Here is an 18709-nt window from a genome sequence, read left to right as displayed (position 1 = left end):
TCATCTACAATATGATTTTATTTAAACATAATCTGCATTAAACCAGAGAAGATATCTAGAACTGGAGATTTCTCATACCTGGGACCTGCTCATCCCCAGTTCTATGGATCCTGGAGAAAACCATCAAACTTTCACTATTTCAGTCAATTATAGTTATCTCTGTACCGTGATATGAGTAAATGAAATTTGAATGCAGAAAGTGTCCTTTGCCTCTCAGCTGTGGCTGGTTTCTGTTTTCCAGCCTTCTCAAACTTCATTATTATTTAATTGCTTCTATTTTGATCTTCTACTCAGTTCCACACTGAGCACACTGGCTGGCTTGACGGCTGCAAAGTTTACAGAGCAGTTATACCAGTCTTGCTCCCTAGGCCTCATTTTACAAGGTAAGCAAATAGTTTGTTTAGTTGTTTTGTAATATTGTCTGAGGCTACTACTGGTTTGCCAAATTTTAAGGTTAATCTACTAGTATCATCTTGGACCTTTGGCCAAAATTACAGTCAGTATACTTATACTGATTTATTTCTGCAAACATTGCAGTTATTGGATCCAAAGAGTCTAGTTAACTTAGTAAGAAATCTCAGAATCATTTCTGACAATCGTGGATTTATATATAAAAAAGGATATTGCATAGATCACATATAATCAATAAACTGAAGTTTCTATGGTTGAAATTTTACCGTAAGTATCCAGAGAAATGTTGAGAAAATTTGTGTTTTATTGTGCTCTGCTTTCATCCAAGTTGGCTGTATCCCAGAGTTCTTTTCCAAGCAACAGAGTAAATAGACTCTGATTGAAGAAATGTAATAAAATCGTAGATAGTCAGAACTGTGTGGTTTGGACATCCACTTGTCAGAGGTAGAAGAATGTATGTTTTCTGAGCTAGTTCATAATCCATTACAACTTATTTTTCTTTAGCAAAAAGATGATGTTTTTATTTGGACTGGAGAGCACCAAGAGTGTCAGACTTCAGTGCTTCTTGGAAAACCACCTTGAACTCATCAGCCAGGTATTCTACATCTCTCTCTCTCTCTCTCTCTCTCTCTCTCTCTCTCTCTCTCTCTCTCTCTCTCTCCCTCTCTCTTTTGTGCATCAAGGGGCTTGAATTCCAGGCCTGGGTAGTTTCCCTGAGTTTTTTTGCTTACGCCTAGTGCTCTACCACTTTGAGCCACAACACCACTTCCAGTTTTCTGGTGGTTAATTGGAGATAAGAGTCTCACGGACTTTCTTTGGGCTGACTTTGAACCACGATCGTCAGATCTCAGCCTCTTAAGTAGTTAGGATTATCAGCATGAGCCACCAGAGGCCAGTGCAACCAGTACAGACTTCTCTCTCTCTCTCTCTGTGTCTCTCTTTCTTTCTTTCTTTCTTTCTTTCTTTCTTTCTTTCTTTCTTTCTTTCTTTCTTTCTTTCTTTCTTTCTTTCTCTCTCTGTCTCTCTCTCTTTCTTTCTTTCTTTCTGTGTGTGAGAAAGAGAGAGAGAGAGAGAGCTGGAACTTGAACTCATTGTCTTGCATACATGCTTAGGTGGTTCTCTACCACTTGAACCATACTTCTATTTCCAGCTTTTGGTGGTTAATTCAAGACAAAAGACTCTCTAGATTTGTCTGCCTGGACTGGATTTGAACTTCAGTCCTCATAGCTCAGCTTTCTGAGTTGCTAGGATTACAAGCAAGAGATGAGAAGCTTAGGCTCATTATAAATTTACTCTACTGACCATGTTTACTTGTGAATTTGCTTGTCCTCTACTAGTCTGAGTCTGGGACACCCAGGCCACAGAGGCTAGCTCCTTGTTTCTGCCCACCAAGTTCCTCGGTGATCAGCCAGGGCTCTTAGTAGTTCAATAAAGCTTACTCAGTACAGCTCAATAGAGCTTACTCAATACTCTTTACATCATTTCAGATTTTAAGAGGGAAGATGAACTGATGACATGTGACTGTACAATTATGTATATTATTTAATTTAATCTTAGTGCAACATTACTAAGTTGGTAGTACTTCATTGGCCCCGTCATTCATGAAACTGCTCAGAGATATTAGACAGGAAAGCAACGATCAGGAGCTAGTAAGGAGGTCTTTATAGCAGACTAGTAACCAAATTTGCCTCACTCTGAGGCTATTTTTAACGCATGAAGTTAGAATGAATACTATGTCTAAGGAAGACTTGAATATTACATCATTATTGATTTACCTCTTTGCATTTTAATACAGAATTTAAACAACTACATTAATTATAAAACATGAACTTTCCCAGCTCTGGGCACATGCCACCTGTTAGGATTTAGTTGGAGACACAATTTCTCTCTATCTTTCCATGTGTAATAATTAATACTTGACATCCACCATGGTAAAGACAGAGTACATCCTGGCTCTGAAATGTCACAGGCTTTCATGCCAAGTACCCATTGCCTGGTGTTTGATGGGCAGGCAGACTCCACGGGGCTTATTTTGATGAGGTAAACCCTGAAAAACCCAAGGGAAGAGCTCTAAATGTAGAAAGATGTATGGCCTAGAAGACATGCAGACTGCAAGGGCTAGAGGTGTTCCTTTGAGGGGGAGCAACAACCCAGGGGGGCTCTGAGTTCCTCTTTCCATCACATGTTCCTCAGGACAGAGGCAACAAGCTTCGTGCCCTCCCTGGCTCAGAGTATGTGGTGATCACTAACCCATAGCAAGGTGTTGGTGAAGAAGCAGTGTCATACCAATCAGCTAGAACCACACAACAAAAAGATACGTCGTCATAAAAACAGATCACTCCAGATTTGTAGGGTTTGGTACTGATTATGTCCAGCAAGGATGAAAGAAAGGAGCAGATCTTGGGATCAGAATGTCTGTGTAACAAACCCAGACATCTTCCACAGAGACCTTAGCAGTCAGTATGGAGGCAAAGGCTCCATGTATTTATTAATAGCTGGTGAAATGGCAGGGCATACACTGCAGAATCACTCCATATGGTGAAATCTTGTCTTCCCACACCTTCACCCTCAACTAAACTGGTAGCTTTGTAGGAAGTGCTACCAATAGCACACTACAAAATGACAGAAGTGCCACAGCACACTGAGCTGGCACAGTGTGCTGTTCTCTGACACAGAGCAGGCAATTTCCACTTCTGTCATCAGACACATGGGACATCCTATGTGTGGGACGCTGTGCTTAAGACCCCACAGCAGAAATGGAAGGGAACTAATCATGTGCCTGAGGCAGGGTAAGGAAGGGAGCCACAATTTCTCAGTTTTTTTTTTTTTTGGGTCCAGTCGTGGGGCCTGAACTCTGGGCCTGGGCGCTGTCCCTCAGCTCTTCAGCTCAAGGCTAGCGCTCTACCACTTGAGCCACAGCGCCACTTCCGGCTTTTTTGTTTTTGCTTATGTGGTGCTGAGGAATCGAACTCAGGGCCTCAGGCCTGCAAGGCAAGCGCTCTACCACTGAGCCACCTTCCCAGCCCATGGAGCCACAATTTCTCATCAGCCAACCATACAAGTCATTTTCCTTGTCAAGTTGGTTCATCTGTTTAGCTCAATTGATGCTTAAAATCTTAGAAACACAGGGCAAAGGACCAGATTTTCCTTCTTAAATCAAGAATGCTGCTATCATGAACTTGGTATAGTCCTGCATACTTCGAATCCCAGCTATGTGGAAGGTAGACATAGGAAGATTGTGGTTTGAGACCAGCCACAAGCAAAAGGGCAAATGTCTACCTGAAAAGATAACGAAACCAACAGTCAAGCAACCAACCAACCCTTTGGCATTGCTCTAGGGGTAGAGCACTTCCCTAACCAGCATAAAGCATGGCGTTTAATCCCTCTCCTAGTATAGGCAAAAAATTCCCGTATCATTGCAACAATATAATATTCGCATCCAAATGTTATTTTTGTATGGAAATTACTCCAAACACATTGGTGACTATATCTGTGGATTCATAAAAAATGGGGACAAGCTATAAGTATAATTTAAAGCATTATTTTACTGATAAATATATCAGGCACTATTCTGCATGATAATACGTAATTTTTGATAGTAAAAATAAATTTACATGCAATGTACATAGATTGTATCATTTAATGTCATTTAATATCTATTTAATATTTCAGTCTTTGGGTGTATAACCATTTAATTAGTCTTTTGATTTTAAAAATACAAGATATACCCAGTTCTCTTCACTAGTTATAAATATTACATGAAAGAATATAATAGACATAGCTTTGCATATAATTTCCTAATTTATGTCCTTAGTTATTAAAACCAGAATTGCTGGTAATGAGGTGAACTTTATTTTTCTGTATGTGCATGTTATAATCGCAGGGCTTCAAGCTTGAGAGTTGGGTGCTGTACCACTTGAGCCACATTCCCAGGCCTTTTTTTTGTCAGTTGTGGGGCTTGAACTCTGGGCTTGAGCTCTGTCCTTGTGCTCTTCAGCTCAAGGTGAGTGCTCTACCGCTTGAGCCACAGCATCACTTCCTCCCAGGCCTTTTTGCTTCAGTTATTTTTCATGTAGGCTCTTGCACTTTTCCCAGAGCTCATCTCAGGCTTTAATTCTCCCTTCTCTACTTCCTGTTTAGATGGGGTTAGATGTTGTGTGTTTCATACCTGACTCTTCACTAAAATTTTTTTGTGACAACAAATGAATATTATTGCTTATCAGTGGATCTCTGCATAACTGTGTGGATTTTGTCATTTGACATGTGTGTCTCTAATGAGGTAAACAAAGTGACATCTTGTTACATCTCTGAGGCTATCAACAGGGGTTGTTCCACCATGCTTTTTGGATGACTCTTGTTTTTAAAATGGTCTAGAATGTGGTGTAGGAGCATTGTTGACTATCCCTAAACACAAGTATGCCAGGAAGGAATTGGGCCTGTGTTAGAAAGTTTTGTTCAGGTGGGGATTTTAGTGCTATAGGTCATTACTTCAATGTTCACAAATTAATGACATTTATTATATAATGTATCTTTAAACAGAAACACACATAAAACAGAGTTATATGTTGATTGGTTGAGAAAGGATTACAAATTCACAGAAACCCAGCCCAGCTTTTCTCTAAGGTTCAGTGTTGACTAATTCCATATTCACTACCTCCTACAGTGAATGAGAACCCACTGTTTAGGTTACATATTCCCCCTCTTATATGGACATTTATGATTTATTAAATATTTTAGTCCTTTATTTATAGGTTGTACTGCAGTGATGGTTTAGTATTAGAAAAAACATTTCATTAAATTTTTTATTGTTATTATAAGGGTGATATATGAAGGGTTACCATTACACAAGTCAGGTAAAGAGTACAGTTGTTTTTCAATAATGTTACCCTTTCCCTCATGCTCTCTCAGTTTTCCCCTGTCTCCACCCACAAGTTGTATAGTTCATTTTCAAGAAAGTTTCTAGTGAGTACTTCTGTTGCATTTGCTCATTCTGTGCATTCTCTATTTCTGTGCACAACCCTTTACCCTTCCAAAGACAGATACATAAACAAACAAGGTGAAAAGAAAAGAAAACAAAAACAGAAACAAGAGAAAAACCTTGTTTCCATTTCCTGGAGTTTATTTTGATAAAAATTATTTTATATGATCCCAGGAAAATAGGCATGGTGCTTTTGTGTTCCTCCCCTAAGAACATCTTCCCCTGGTCTCACTGTGTGAAATGCCTAGCATCCTGTTTGCCATGTGGGGAGAATTTACACCTCTGGCCTGTCTCTGGGTTTCCATTTACCCAAGGGGTGAAATTAGCAGAAGACAGTCCCCTTCACTCATCTCCAACAGCACATACCACCCTATACTCCCAGAGGAAGGCCTGGGGGTGTCAAGGCATCCCACTTAAAATTAAGAAAGCTAGCTTCGGATGTACAGAATTATCAGGCTCAGGCTCTCTACTATTGCCAACTCATGACTGGTTTACCAATGAAAAGGCTCATTTTCTCTCACATTCCTGATTCTCAGTTGATTATAAACCAAAGCAGGGAAAGAAAGAGTTATTTTCATAGCATTCCCTTTTGCTTTAAAAAGTCCCTTAAAGTCCTTCGTACACATAGAAGAAAATGAAATGAAACTTATTAAAAATTGGTTAAGCTGGGTACCAGTGGTTCATGCTTTTTATCAGTGCTGTGTCTGCTCTGGGCTTCCATATGGCCTTGAGTGTCCTGCACTCAACTCACGTTCTCTACTTTTCTCTACTTAAACATTGTACTTTTGAGACTCAGGCTAAGTAGTATCTATTTGCAGCCATTCATTATATTATTATTATTATTATTGTTATTTTGGTCATTGGGCTTGATCTCAGAGGGCCTAGGTGCTGTCCCTGAACTCTTTTGCTTGAGGATGGCTCTCTAGCACTTTGAGCTACAGCTCCATTTCCAGTTTTCTGGTGGTTAATTGGAGATAAGAGTCTCATGGACTTTCTTGCCCAGGCTGGCTTCAAACCCTGATCCTCAAATCTCAGTCTTCTGAGTAGCTAGGATTACAAGGTGGTATGAGCCACCAGTGACCAACTACTGCCCTTTTATCTCTTGGCTAGACTTGCTCCTCTGTGGTCCCTGTGCATTCCATAGACATGTCTCACACAACAAACAACTGATTCTCTGAGAACCTTATTTACTATTGTAATCTTTTCCATTTTGTGCCCTAAGATCCAGAGTAGCATTTGGCCTATAGTACATCCTTAATAAATGCTGGTTGAAGGCAGAAATGATAGAATGAGTGGTGAAAGCCAGACAATCATTTTGATGAGTTCATTGCCACAGGAAATAGCCCATATGCTGTCCTCAGAGGGTCACAGGATGGTCGAATAAGGTCTTTACCCAGGACAGGAATCCTTGCTTCCTCAGTCTTCTGGAAACATTTGCCTGAGTGAGGTTGGGGACTCCCTGGAATATTTGCTAAAGAATTAAAATGCTTCAGCCAAAGTTTCACTTGGTTGCTTGTCTTTATAACCTGGTTGGGCTGTAGAAACCTAAATGGTACAATGCACACTGAGTCCTGGTAGGTATTGGTATAGCTCCTTATACATGTTCTTACTCATGCTTTATTTTCATGACGGTTGATTTTGTTGAAAAGGCCCTAGAAATGGTATTACCTCTTTGAGAGTCATGACTCCAGGTGTGTCTTTCCTATTATTCTGTGGAGTTAAGATATTCATCATGATTTAAACTTAAGGGAAGCAACTGATGGATTAGGAAGAAGACAAATCTTATAGGAGATAAAGGATTTCAGTGAACAATATTTTCCAGGAAGGTCTCAACCCTCAATCTTCTTGTTATGGGCTGGACTTTGTGGTTGTCCCCCCTTAAAATAAGTAAAAGAAGGGAAAATCATAAATTCACAGCCAATAAGCTTGGCAAACTACTTAACAACCAAGGATGAAGGTTGGGTGATATTACTGACCTCTTGGCATGAAGTGATGTCAAGAATGTTTCCACCTGCTATTCTTTCTTTTTTTTAAATTTTTTATTTTTTTATTGTGAAAATACTGTACAGAGGAGTTACAATTACATGGGCAAGATAATGAGTCCATTTCTTATCAAGCATTGTAGCCTCCTCCTTTGTTTCCCCTTCCCATCCCTTCCCATCCTCCCCCCCCTTCCCACCCAATCCTCCCCGCCCCCCCCCCACCAAAGTTGTAAAGTTCGTTTTTGACATAAAAACCACCTGCTATTCTTTCTAAAACCTCATCATCACAGGCTTACCATGAGAAAAATAACTGAAAAACCCAGATTAGAGGACATTCTGTAGGATGCATGAGACAGTTAAAGGTTGTAACAGACAACTAAAGACTGTCATAGGCTAGAGGACTGGAGAGGCATAGAGCTCAATAGAACCATAGTTTGAGGGGTCAGTAATGCAAAACTGGGTGGAAGCCAAATAAAATCTGGCGCTAATTACTTAGCAACATACTGATATTAGTTGTTTAGTTTTGACAATTGTATACGTAATATAAGACATAAAAATAGGTAGACTGCACCAGGCACTGGTGGCTCACACCTGCAATCCTAGCTACTCAGGAAGGTGAGATCTGAGGATTATAGTTCAAAGCCAGCCAGGGCAGGAAAGTCTGTGAGGCTCTTCTCTCCAATTAGCCCCCAAGAAGCCAGAAGTAGAGCTGTAGCTCAATGTGGTAGAGCACTAGCTTTGAGAAAAAGAGCTCAGTGACAGCACTCAGTTCAAGCCCAATGACTGAAAAAACAAATAACAACAACAATCCCCTCCCCCCAAAAAAGAAACTCAACATGGAAACAGGGAAGGTGCAAGGTGAGTATATGAGAACTCTGAACTACAGTTGCACCTGTTCTATAAACTTAAAAGTACTCAAGCATGAAGAGTTTATTTTAAAAAATGAAGAAAAACAAATGGAAATGGATGAATATTTTGCAGGCTATAGAATTTAGACTGGCAATTTTATAAGAAAAAGGTAAGAGAGTGTGTGTGTGTGTGTGTGTGTGTGTGTGTGTGTGTGTGTGTGTGTGTGTGTGTGTGTGTGTGTGTGTGTGTATGTGCCAGTACTCAGAGCTGAGTGCTATCCCTTCACTGTTTACTCAAGGCTAGTACTCTACTACTTCTAGCTTTAGGCTGGTTAATTGGAGGTCAGAGTCTCATGGATTTTCATGCCTGGGTTGGCTTTGAACCATGATCCTCAGATCTCAGTTCTCAGGCGTGAGCTACTGGTACGCAGTGGTAAATTTCTTTTACATGGTAAGCTCAACAACTCAGAATATTATAAGAGTTTCTCAACCTTTAAAAAAATTGTTGTCCAGCCATTTTCTTGAAGCTTTAGTAATTTCTAGATTTAAAAATGAAGGCACTGGTAGTCTGTGAGAACAATCACTTAATTCACTCTTCCACCAACAAAAGTAATTTATATTTCAGCAAACATTAACTTTTCCATATTCCATGTTGCAAGGAAGGAATGGTAGACAAAACTTAAGCCATCTGCCAAGGCTTGAGTAGAGTGGCAAATTTCCTTTTGCAAAGACTAAAAATACTCCTCGCCCAAATCAACATGCTTGAGAAGCAATTAGGAAAAGGATGAAATTTTACAATGTTTACCTCTTTGATTTTTTCATTTGCTGTCCAGTATCAGCTCTTGGTACACATCAGATTTCATCCTTAAGTGCGCATGAAACCAAACCCGGGGACTTGCTGAGCTCTAATTGCTGTCTGATTTGATGATACTGTGCAGTGAGGCTGTGCTAGTTAATTGTTTCCCTGACTGAATTTTCATCTCTTCCCTCCCCTCGCCCCCATTCTGCCTGAAGGAGCCTATAAAGCAAAGACCAACCCAACAAAAATCTCTCAAGAGAGCATCATTCATTTTCAGCAGCATCATTTGCAGTGGATACCAGCCTCGTCATAGTGTGAGCGATGATGAAGGATCATTGTAACTCATAAGTGCTTCCAGCTTATGGCTGTGAGGGGAGGGGCGCGTGAGAATGGGCGCGATAAAGAAAAACATAGCTGACTCTTTAAAAAGTCTTTTAAAGCATGCCAAACAACAGAAAGAGAAAGACATTTCTTTGTATCTTTTGCTAGGCTCTATTTCCATAGATTTGAATTAGAATCCATTGGTATATTGTGTGATCTGTATCATGGTTATTGGAAGAAAATTTATGGAAGCAAATTAAATATTTGATTAATCACTTTAAATATCGATTGGTTTATATGACTTCCTGTATGCTGCCTTTTTCATACAAATCAATAGCTCAGGCAATATATATATATATATATATATATATATATATATATATATATATATATACACACACACACAACAGCATTCTGTAATAAATAATTGCATTATATAATGCTAGTTAAATTTAGAAATTGCTGTTTTATTGCATTTCTCACTCATAAAATGTACTGCCAAGTAGTAATTGAGATTGAGTTAGAGTCTCATATAATGCTTTGCTTCAAATCCAAGGCAGGAATTGTTTCTCTCCAAAGACCTATAGAAAGGGATCCCCTGGGTAATGATGGATGGCTGAGGAAGACCAGTGCGGAGAGACGGGGAAGGGGGAAAAGAGAAAAAAAGATCTAAATGAGATTGGAAGGGAGGGAGGGAGGAGATTCACAGAACATAAAGAGCTTGATGTGACAAGTTGCCTCTTTTGGATCCCGGCAAAGCATTTTCATGGAAATGGTGGTAGGCACAGAAGAACTCAACTGGAAAAGTCTACAAAGCAAGCACCAAGCCCTCAGGAGGGCACAATGTCTCAGACAATACGATGGGAGATTTATTATGAAGAAACAAAATGGGCTGTTTCCTTCTCCCTGGTGTTGCCAATGCTCTTAGCTTGACAGGAGAATGGAGGCTCCACTTAGCTCCGGTCGCTTCTGGAGTGTCCCTGGCTGCTCTGGGACCACATGTGTACTGGCTATGAATTAATTACCTCCCTGCCCCCATCCTGAAGGACAAATCCCATCCTCTCCTACTCCTCAGATAAGTTAATTATCATCTCCAAGAAAATTGAAGGTTTCTTAAGTGGCTACTAGAAAAACAGGAGAAACATTAAACATTTACAACTAGGAGATATATCCCCACCCCAATGCAAAAGGTGACAAATGTGGTTTCTTGTAGCACAATGACTTGGGAGAACTAGAGATTAAAAATGCATCATAACTGCATTGACAACATTCTTTACAAAATTCCCATAGCTTTGCTTTCAAGTATTATAGGAGAAATATATGTGGGAAATTAAGACTCAATTAGAATGGGAAAGAATCAAATGAAGCTCACTTAGTAAATAAGGAGATGCTGGTGCAAAACTGTTTAACTTGTGTGATCCTGGGTGAACTGTTCTGCGTTTCCTGACTATGTGTGATACTGAGAGGACTGTTCTGCTCTTCCTGAACTGTTTACTAGTGCCTTTTAAGCAACTGCTTGAAGCAATTGTCCCCAAACTGCTACTCCCTTTGTGTCTACCTTTACCTTCTCTTCTTTCCATCCCAGAATATGTTTTCTCATTCTCTATTCTCCTCTCCAAGCTTAACTCAAATTGTTGTCCTAATTTAACAAAAAAATCCACTTTTTTTTCTTTTTCAGTTGTGGGGCTTGAACTCAGGGCCTGAGCTTTTCTGCTCAAGGCTAGTACTCTACCACTTTGAGCCACATCACCATGTCCAGTTTTCTGCTTATTAATTAGAGATAAGAGTCTCACAGACTTTGCTGCTCAGACTGGCGTTGAACTGTAATCCTCAGATCTCAGTCTACTGAGTAGCTAGGATTTCAAGCATGAACCACTAGCATCTGGCTAGCAAAATCCTTTCTTGGCATTTTCTTCTTTCTTTGAATGTTTATGGATAATGCCAAGTACTTTGATTATAAACATGCTTTAGTTTTTAACGGACAGCTTAGGCTCTTCAGCTGAAGAATAAGTTCTCCAAGGGCGGCAGTCATGTTTTGATTTTGTAGTTTTACCACTTAGAAGCTGATTACGTTGATGTACACATGGATGGTGACAGTTAAATACTTGTTGGTTGGGTGATTGATTCACAAACATGAAGGACTTCTCCAGATATTTTCAATTGGCATAGGATAGGTGTGATCATTTAGGAAAAGTGTGAGAATGAACATATGCCATTAAGCTTCAGATCTCTGCTAGGAATGGAGTAAAATTTCATTGTTCTGTCAGTCAGTCTCAACTGGAGAAACACTGAATTCAGAATTTAGGATAGATTTGCTAACCCTTTGAACCAGAAAGCCAGAACTCTTCCCAGAAGCTTTCTCTTGAATCAAACTATCTTCTTGGATGCTTGGGACAGAGGTTTAGCTGGGTCCCTGTTAGTCACCTTGGCTTTTCTAGGTATATACTACTGAATCAACAACTAACAAGTTGGCCTACTTGAACAAGTAGCTTTGGGAGCATTTACGAATTCCTGAAAAGTGATAACACTTAGTAATTTGTACACAGAGGATAACTAAAGCTAAATAATGAGTTGGAGCCATACATTGTAAACTAGTAAGGAAAATCAATGCAGAAACCCAGCTCAGTCTTCAACAAGTATGATAACCCACAGGATCAAAGGAGGGGCATGAATGTTTGGGTGATACTAAAAGAAGTCTAAGGTTCAAAGAGTAACTGCTATGGGAGTGAGTATAGAGATTCCTCCAAAATTTAAAAATAGACCTTTCCGATAGCTCTGACATATCACTGTTGGACTAATATCCAAAAGAATATATCAATACACCAGAAATATTCCTGTATATCTATGTTTATTGCAGCACAGTTTGCAATAGAATCACCTGAGGTGCAGAAAAATGGATGAGTGGACAAAGATGAAGTGTTATAAATACATGCAGATACACCCCATAATGGGATGTATATGTGGAATGTTACAAGCTTATAAATGTAATATTTATATATTACACAGTCATCAAATCATGTCATTTACAGGAAAATGGAAGGAATTAGAGACAGTATAATTGAGTGACACAAGTCAAGTTTTAAATAGCAAGATATTGTATGTTTTGCCCTTTGGAAGCTAAACATAAAGGACACACATATTCATGTGTACACACAGACCTATATACATAATTATAAATATATATATGGAAAAGTATAGAAAATGAGTCAAACTGAGGGAGTACTTGGGAGGAGACTGGGAAGGGAAAGCGGAGAAGATAAAGAATGGTTTTGAAATACATTGTAAGTGCGTATGAAAATAGTATAAAGAACTTCAATGAAAGCTGATGCTCCATAATAGGTTGGTGGGGCTTGTAAACAACCTAGTTGGCTCATATTCACTCTCTCCCGCTTTGGTATGTGGTACAGCTGGACAGCTTGAGCTCACAGGGAAAGTGGAAGAGAATGATTATGAGCAAAGTATGTTGTTTGTATGTATGAAAATGTAGCAATGAAATCTGTTGACATTGTTTTAGGAAAGGGAAAGGAGGTAGGAAGAGTGATGGGGGGGTGAATATATTGTATACCTGTGTAGAGATGTCACAATGATATTTTCCCTTGCATAATGAATATAAAAAATAAAAACAGGAGCTAAAAGCCTAAGATCCCAGACTCTTCTGATATCACCAGTAGAAATCCATTCTTCCAAAGTTCTTTCTCTCTCTATGGTAGGACCTTTGGGTGGTTCAGATGTTCTCTGAAGTAATCACTATAGTTCTTCTCTTTGCTCTCATGAGGCTCTTATTGACCCTTCCTGATCACACAGTGGCCTTGCTTCTTGTTCTGCTGACACTTCCTTTGTGAAGATAATGTTTCCAGTGAAAATCTTCCAATTCCTTGTTGATGGAATTTGTTCTTTCTTCTCTGACAGTGTTAGGAGTCTCTTCCAATTTGTACAAAAGACAACTCATTGCTAGGTGCTTGTGGCTCACGCCTGTAATCCTAGCCACTCAGGAAGCATAGTTTGAAGCCACCCAGCCTGGAAAAGTCTATAAAATTCTTATTGATCAGAAAAATGAGGAAATGGAGCTGTGGTTCAAGTGGCAGAGTGCTATCCTTGAGCAAAAATATATCAGGGACAGTGTCCAGGCCCCCAGTTCAAGCTTCAGTACCAAAAAAACCCCAAAAAACAAAAAAACAAAAAACAGAAACTCAGTCACTTATTTGGTACCCAGTGTATAAGAGATTAGAAACAGTAAAATAAATGAAAGAGTAAGAGAAATAGCTATGGAAATCAGAACCAAATTATAATATGGGTAAGAAACTAATAATGGAAGCAATGAGTATTGGCATACTACATATGGTATTTTACAGTTTTTAGATGTGGGATATAACTTTGCCTAAAAAACTTTCCAGCAGTCTTAGTAAAGATGGAGATCAAACAGGTTCAAACTTCACAAAGTAACTTGAGCTTAAGCTGAGAACAACAGAAATGCCTTGCCACCTATCTCAGTAAGGACACTGTCAATGTAGGGGATGAGACCTTCAACAGTGTCTTTGTATTGTCTCTTTCTCTTGGTGTTAAATATTCAGTGTCCTTCAGCATCAAGCTGAGACCTCTGTTAGCTCACCAGTACTCTTGCTGATCCACAGCTTAAATTTGAAATGTCTGGGGATTCTGACAGACTGCATATTCTCCAGATATCTTTTCATCAATATTATTTTGGACAAGTGCTTTGTACCTGTATCAGCAACTAAGAGGCGGTATGGTTAAGCATGCAGGCTTTGGAATCAGACTGTCTTGGGCTCAAGTCCTAGCTTTATGACAATGACTCTCAGTGTCTCTATCACAAAAAAAGATGACACATTAAGTCACAGAGATATTATCAACATGAAATTAGATGATGTATGTAAATTAAATAAATGTACTAGTAGACTTACTTAAGTGGTGTTACAATATTGGTGCCGTACCAGAACACAGATATATTGCTCCTTTTAAATGTATTTTATTATATTATATTATTTTTCCATTTTAAGTATTTAAAAAGGGGTTTCCATTCAACAAGTCAGATTATGAGCGTGACACATCTTGATCAATGTCCTCCATATTGAACCTTATTTAGCACTATATCAATTCTTCTTGCCTACATGGAGCTCATGGGCTTGACCTTTTATCCCCTTAGAAAATACCTTCCCCATTTGACTCACACAGCAGGTGTCAAAGAGATAGCCCCATGTCCCTTCTTATAGATTTTCAGACCTGAAGTTTTCATGATCTTCATTTTGGGAGGGGGTACATCAACTCCTTTGCAAAGCAAACACTGATCAGTTTGCCTTCCATGGATAAGCATTGAGAGAGGGGTGTTCATGTATTGGTAGACCACACTAGGTTGGAGGTTATGCACTGGGCTCCAGTGTCTTGTCAGCACAGATTTCATAATGAAGGTAAATGCTTTCAGAACACGTACTGTCTAATCATTTCTGTTCCACCGTGACTTGCATTCCTGCAGTCAGTGCAGACAAAATTGGTATAATGTCCATCCTGTCCTGATTTAAAGTTGTGACATTTTGTTTAAAATGGACGGGTTTTTGTGTCACTTTGTTTCATTAAAATGTTATTTATCAGCTGTGCATGATGACTTATGCCTATAATTCTAGCTACTTGGAAGGAAGAGCTCTGACAGATTGTTGGTCAAGGCCAGCTGGGATCCCATCTCAATCAATAGCTGGGCATGGTGGTGCTATATGTCACCCCAGCTTATGTGGGGTAATAAATGGGAGGACCACAGTCCAGATCAGCCCATGAATAACTGCAAGAACCTGTTAAAAATAACTAAAGCAGAAAGACATAAAGTGATAAAGGGTCAGGGCACTTCGATAAGGTAATACCAAGGTATCCATGCTGTTTTAGGCTCTCTGTTCTCCTAAAAGAACAACTTCTTTCTTTTGGATTTGTCTCAGGCTGAATTCCTTCCTATGGTCTGCCTCATAATTTACAGTGAGTCTTCTCACTCTGGGACTAAATGTCTACATTCGGTTAAAGGAAATATTTTCTAGGCCCAAACACCATGTAGATAACAATAAAAACAGACTTACCTAATCTGACCTGTTAGGTCCATTAGGAATCACTCTCTTTTTTATATTTGCTCATGATACTTTTATCCTTTTTATAAAAGTTGTATCTTTGCAACAATTCCATTGCTAACATGATGGTCCGGAAAGGTTTCCAGTCTTTCCCACTTCAGTGCCACCTATGGTACCTCTGACTCACCTAGATCAGACAGCCAGAGATTGCCACTGCCCTCAGGGTCCATTGGTTTAACCTGTTAGGGAAATAATTCCAGAAGCCAGACTTCTACCCTTCTATAGACTTTAGAGATTAAGGGATGGAAACTCTGAAGAGAGAAATGAAGTAGGCTAGATAGGAATGGGGCAGGGAAGAGCCTGACTTCCTGGCTCAAGGCTGAATTCAGGCTGATGTGACCACAGGGCTGAATTAGAACAGGGCATTGTGAGATCACTTAAACCTGGAAGCAAGACTACTCAAAACTTCTGGGTCAAATCTGGTCCCCCAGGGCAGTCCTTTGACTCATTTTAATGGTATCTCAATGTCTAGTCTAAAGTCAGCTGCTTCCATCATGCTCTGATGCATAACACTTCTGAAAACCCCATATAATGGAAGAAGAGAGGCATAAACCCCATTCCAGAAAAATCCCAACCCTTCCTGCATTTCCTCTCCATCAGCGTTTGCATATAAAATGATCTCTCCAAAACTCCCTCTTGAAAGCCACTTACCTCTCCAGCTTGCTCTGTAATAAAATCTCTGTTTTTCCAAAAAGGCAATGTCTTACTTGTTAAAAACCTAAACACAATCTATTTAAGAAACCTCAGACCCTACTAAAGTAGTGTTTAATAAAGTGTTGATGCTAATAGGTGATGGTAAGTTTTTTAAAAAATTATTGTTATTAAGTAGTTGTACAAAGGGGTTATAATTCCATAAGTCAGGTTATGAGTACAATGCTTCTTGATCAGTGTCACCCCTTCCTTTGCTCTCCTCTATTTCCCTGCTCCTGAGGGAGGAGGGAAATTGAGGGGAGGGACCCTCAAGTTACATAGTTCATTGTTTACATAATATGAATTGAATATAATGACTACATTAAAAATGTGTTCTTATTGGGCCAAATAAAAGTGTAACGACTCAATTTAAAAATAATTCACTGAACCTCAATGGAAGCTACGATGAATCTCAGTTGAGATACACACACATCTGAAATACCGGAGCAAAACCTTTTGAGGCAACACATGCACACACATATGCATTCTCTCACACACATGATGACAGGAAAATAAAATAGCTCTGATGTGCGGATGAGCACCAGTGGGAGGAGAAAGGACTAATGAAGAGGGTGAATGAGAGTAAATATTGAAGTAATTTATTTGCATGTCTGCTAATAAAATAATGCAGCCCATTGAAATTGTCTTAAGAAGAGAGGAGAGGGTGAGATGGATCAGTATGCATCAGGTGCATGGGTGGAAATGGCACCATGAAACCCTCCTTGAACTATTAATATATGCTAATAAAATTAATAATATGCTGCTTCCAATAATCCTATACATATGGCACTTGGTTTTTAGCTCCTGGTCATCTCCCCCACTCCTCCACAGGTAAAGGAGAGCAACAAAGCACTGCTATGTGGAAATCAGCAGCAGGGAGTGAGCCATCAGGAAGACTGGCTGAGAGGAAATTCAGCACACAGTAGGGATAATGGACTGATGGGTGATGGCCTTCAGGGATCACCCATGGGACAGGCTCTGATGGATACAGAGGCCTCGTAGGAGGTGTCAGGAAGTAAAACAGACCAAGACACTGAGCTTCAATAAGAAGCAGGATATCTATGCATAAGCACAAGGATTTGAAGAGTTATGCCAGAGGTGTGTACATGGCTGTTATTCCTGTTTTATGCTTGTTGTATCTTAAGTGTACCAAACTACCACTTCACAGATTTTTTTAACATTTTTTTAAATTGTGAAAATACTGTACAGAGGGGTTACAATTAAATGGGCAAGATAATGAGTACATTTCTTATCAAGCATTGTAGCCTCCTTTGTTTCCCCTTCCCATCTCTTCCCCCCATCCCCCCACCCAATTCTCCCCCCCCCCACCAAAGTTGTAAAGTTTGTTTTTGACATAACGACTTATACATCTCATTGTTGCAATGGGTCCACCTGTATCCCTATTTAAACGATTTGTTTTTTTCCCTTCCCCTCCACAAATTATACCAACATCAAATACAGTGAAAGCAGGGGTTATACCGTGGGGGAGGGCACAGATATTATTTTTTGAGGAGAAGAAATACATTTTTAGTGGATTTAATGAATTTATAAAGCCAAGAATGATATAACAGTGGATCAATTTCTGGATTTTCTTCCTCCATTCCTCCCTCCTTCCCTTCCTCATCCTTCCCTGCCCGCCCTTCTGTGATCTGGAGATAGAGCTTAGGCCCTGAAATATACTAGGCAAGCACTGCTATCACCCAACTACATTCCTAGTCCTACAGAGAACATTTCTTGTCATTCCTTTTCAAGTTCACAAAAATAGAACTACTTGTAGGAAAATTTCCACCTTCATTTTGAAATTGCCAACTTTGCAATTTCTTATTTTAAGTTCTTAGAGACCATAAGAATGCTAGGGCCACTTTTGGCTTTTTGTATGTAGTTTATTGGAAATAAGAGTCTCATGGACTTTCCTGCCCAGGCTGGCTTCGAACTGCAATTCTAAGATCTCAGCCTTTTTTGTAGCTAGGATTACATGTGTGAGCCACCAGTACCTGGCAGGATTATGTATTTTTGTATGCCTATTGTATTTAGATGTTTTCTGGAAGAATTAACTATTTAATTTGTTAGCAAGAATACAAGTGACAAGGACTTTGTTAGCTATAAACAACAGTACTCCAGTACCACCCATCCCCCATCCTAGACCTCCATGAGGAACTATCTTTCATTCCATGGACTGGGTGTCTGGAATTCCACTATTTATTTCCTTGCTTTATGGACTTCCCGGTTTGAGCTGCCTGAATTTTTTTTTTCTTTCATAGTCACGATAGTCTTACTCATGCTAGCCTCCAAACATGTACATGGCTCTCTCCACTCTCTGGTGTCTGAACCCACCATACTGAGCACCCAGCTCTCAGACTATGGAAATTTCCTATGAAAAGTTTCAAGCAAGTGCTGGTAGCTCAGACCTGTTATCCTTACTACTCAAGAAGCTGAGTTCTGAAGATCACAGTTTGAAGCCAGTCCTGGCTCTGATTCCTTTTATTAAAAAATTCCAACACACACACACACACACACACACACACACACACACACAAATACTTTGAAGATAATGTATA

General features: G+C 39.6%; 1 protein-coding gene across 1 annotated transcript in view; it reads left to right on the top strand.

The window, feature by feature from the left end:
• Positions 1–9581, top strand: part of LOC138806521 (uncharacterized) — a 44222-nt gene extending 34641 nt beyond the window's left edge. The window contains exons 3-5 of the mRNA XM_069991955.1: positions 295–383; positions 916–1006; positions 9234–9581. Coding sequence (XP_069848056.1) covers positions 295–383; positions 916–1006; positions 9234–9359 — 306 coding nt within the window. The 3' untranslated portion in view covers positions 9360–9581. The remainder of the gene's footprint in view (positions 1–294; positions 384–915; positions 1007–9233) is intronic.
• The last annotated feature ends 9128 nt before the right edge of the window (positions 9582–18709 follow it).

This window comes from Dipodomys merriami, unplaced genomic scaffold (assembly GCF_024711535.1).
Source record: "Dipodomys merriami isolate MVZ:Mamm:240054 unplaced genomic scaffold, mDipMer1.0.p SCAF_40, whole genome shotgun sequence".
NCBI lineage: Eukaryota > Metazoa > Chordata > Mammalia > Rodentia > Heteromyidae > Dipodomys > Dipodomys merriami.
Note: the sequence above shows the minus strand (reverse complement) of the source record. Positions and strands in the feature narration are given on the sequence as shown.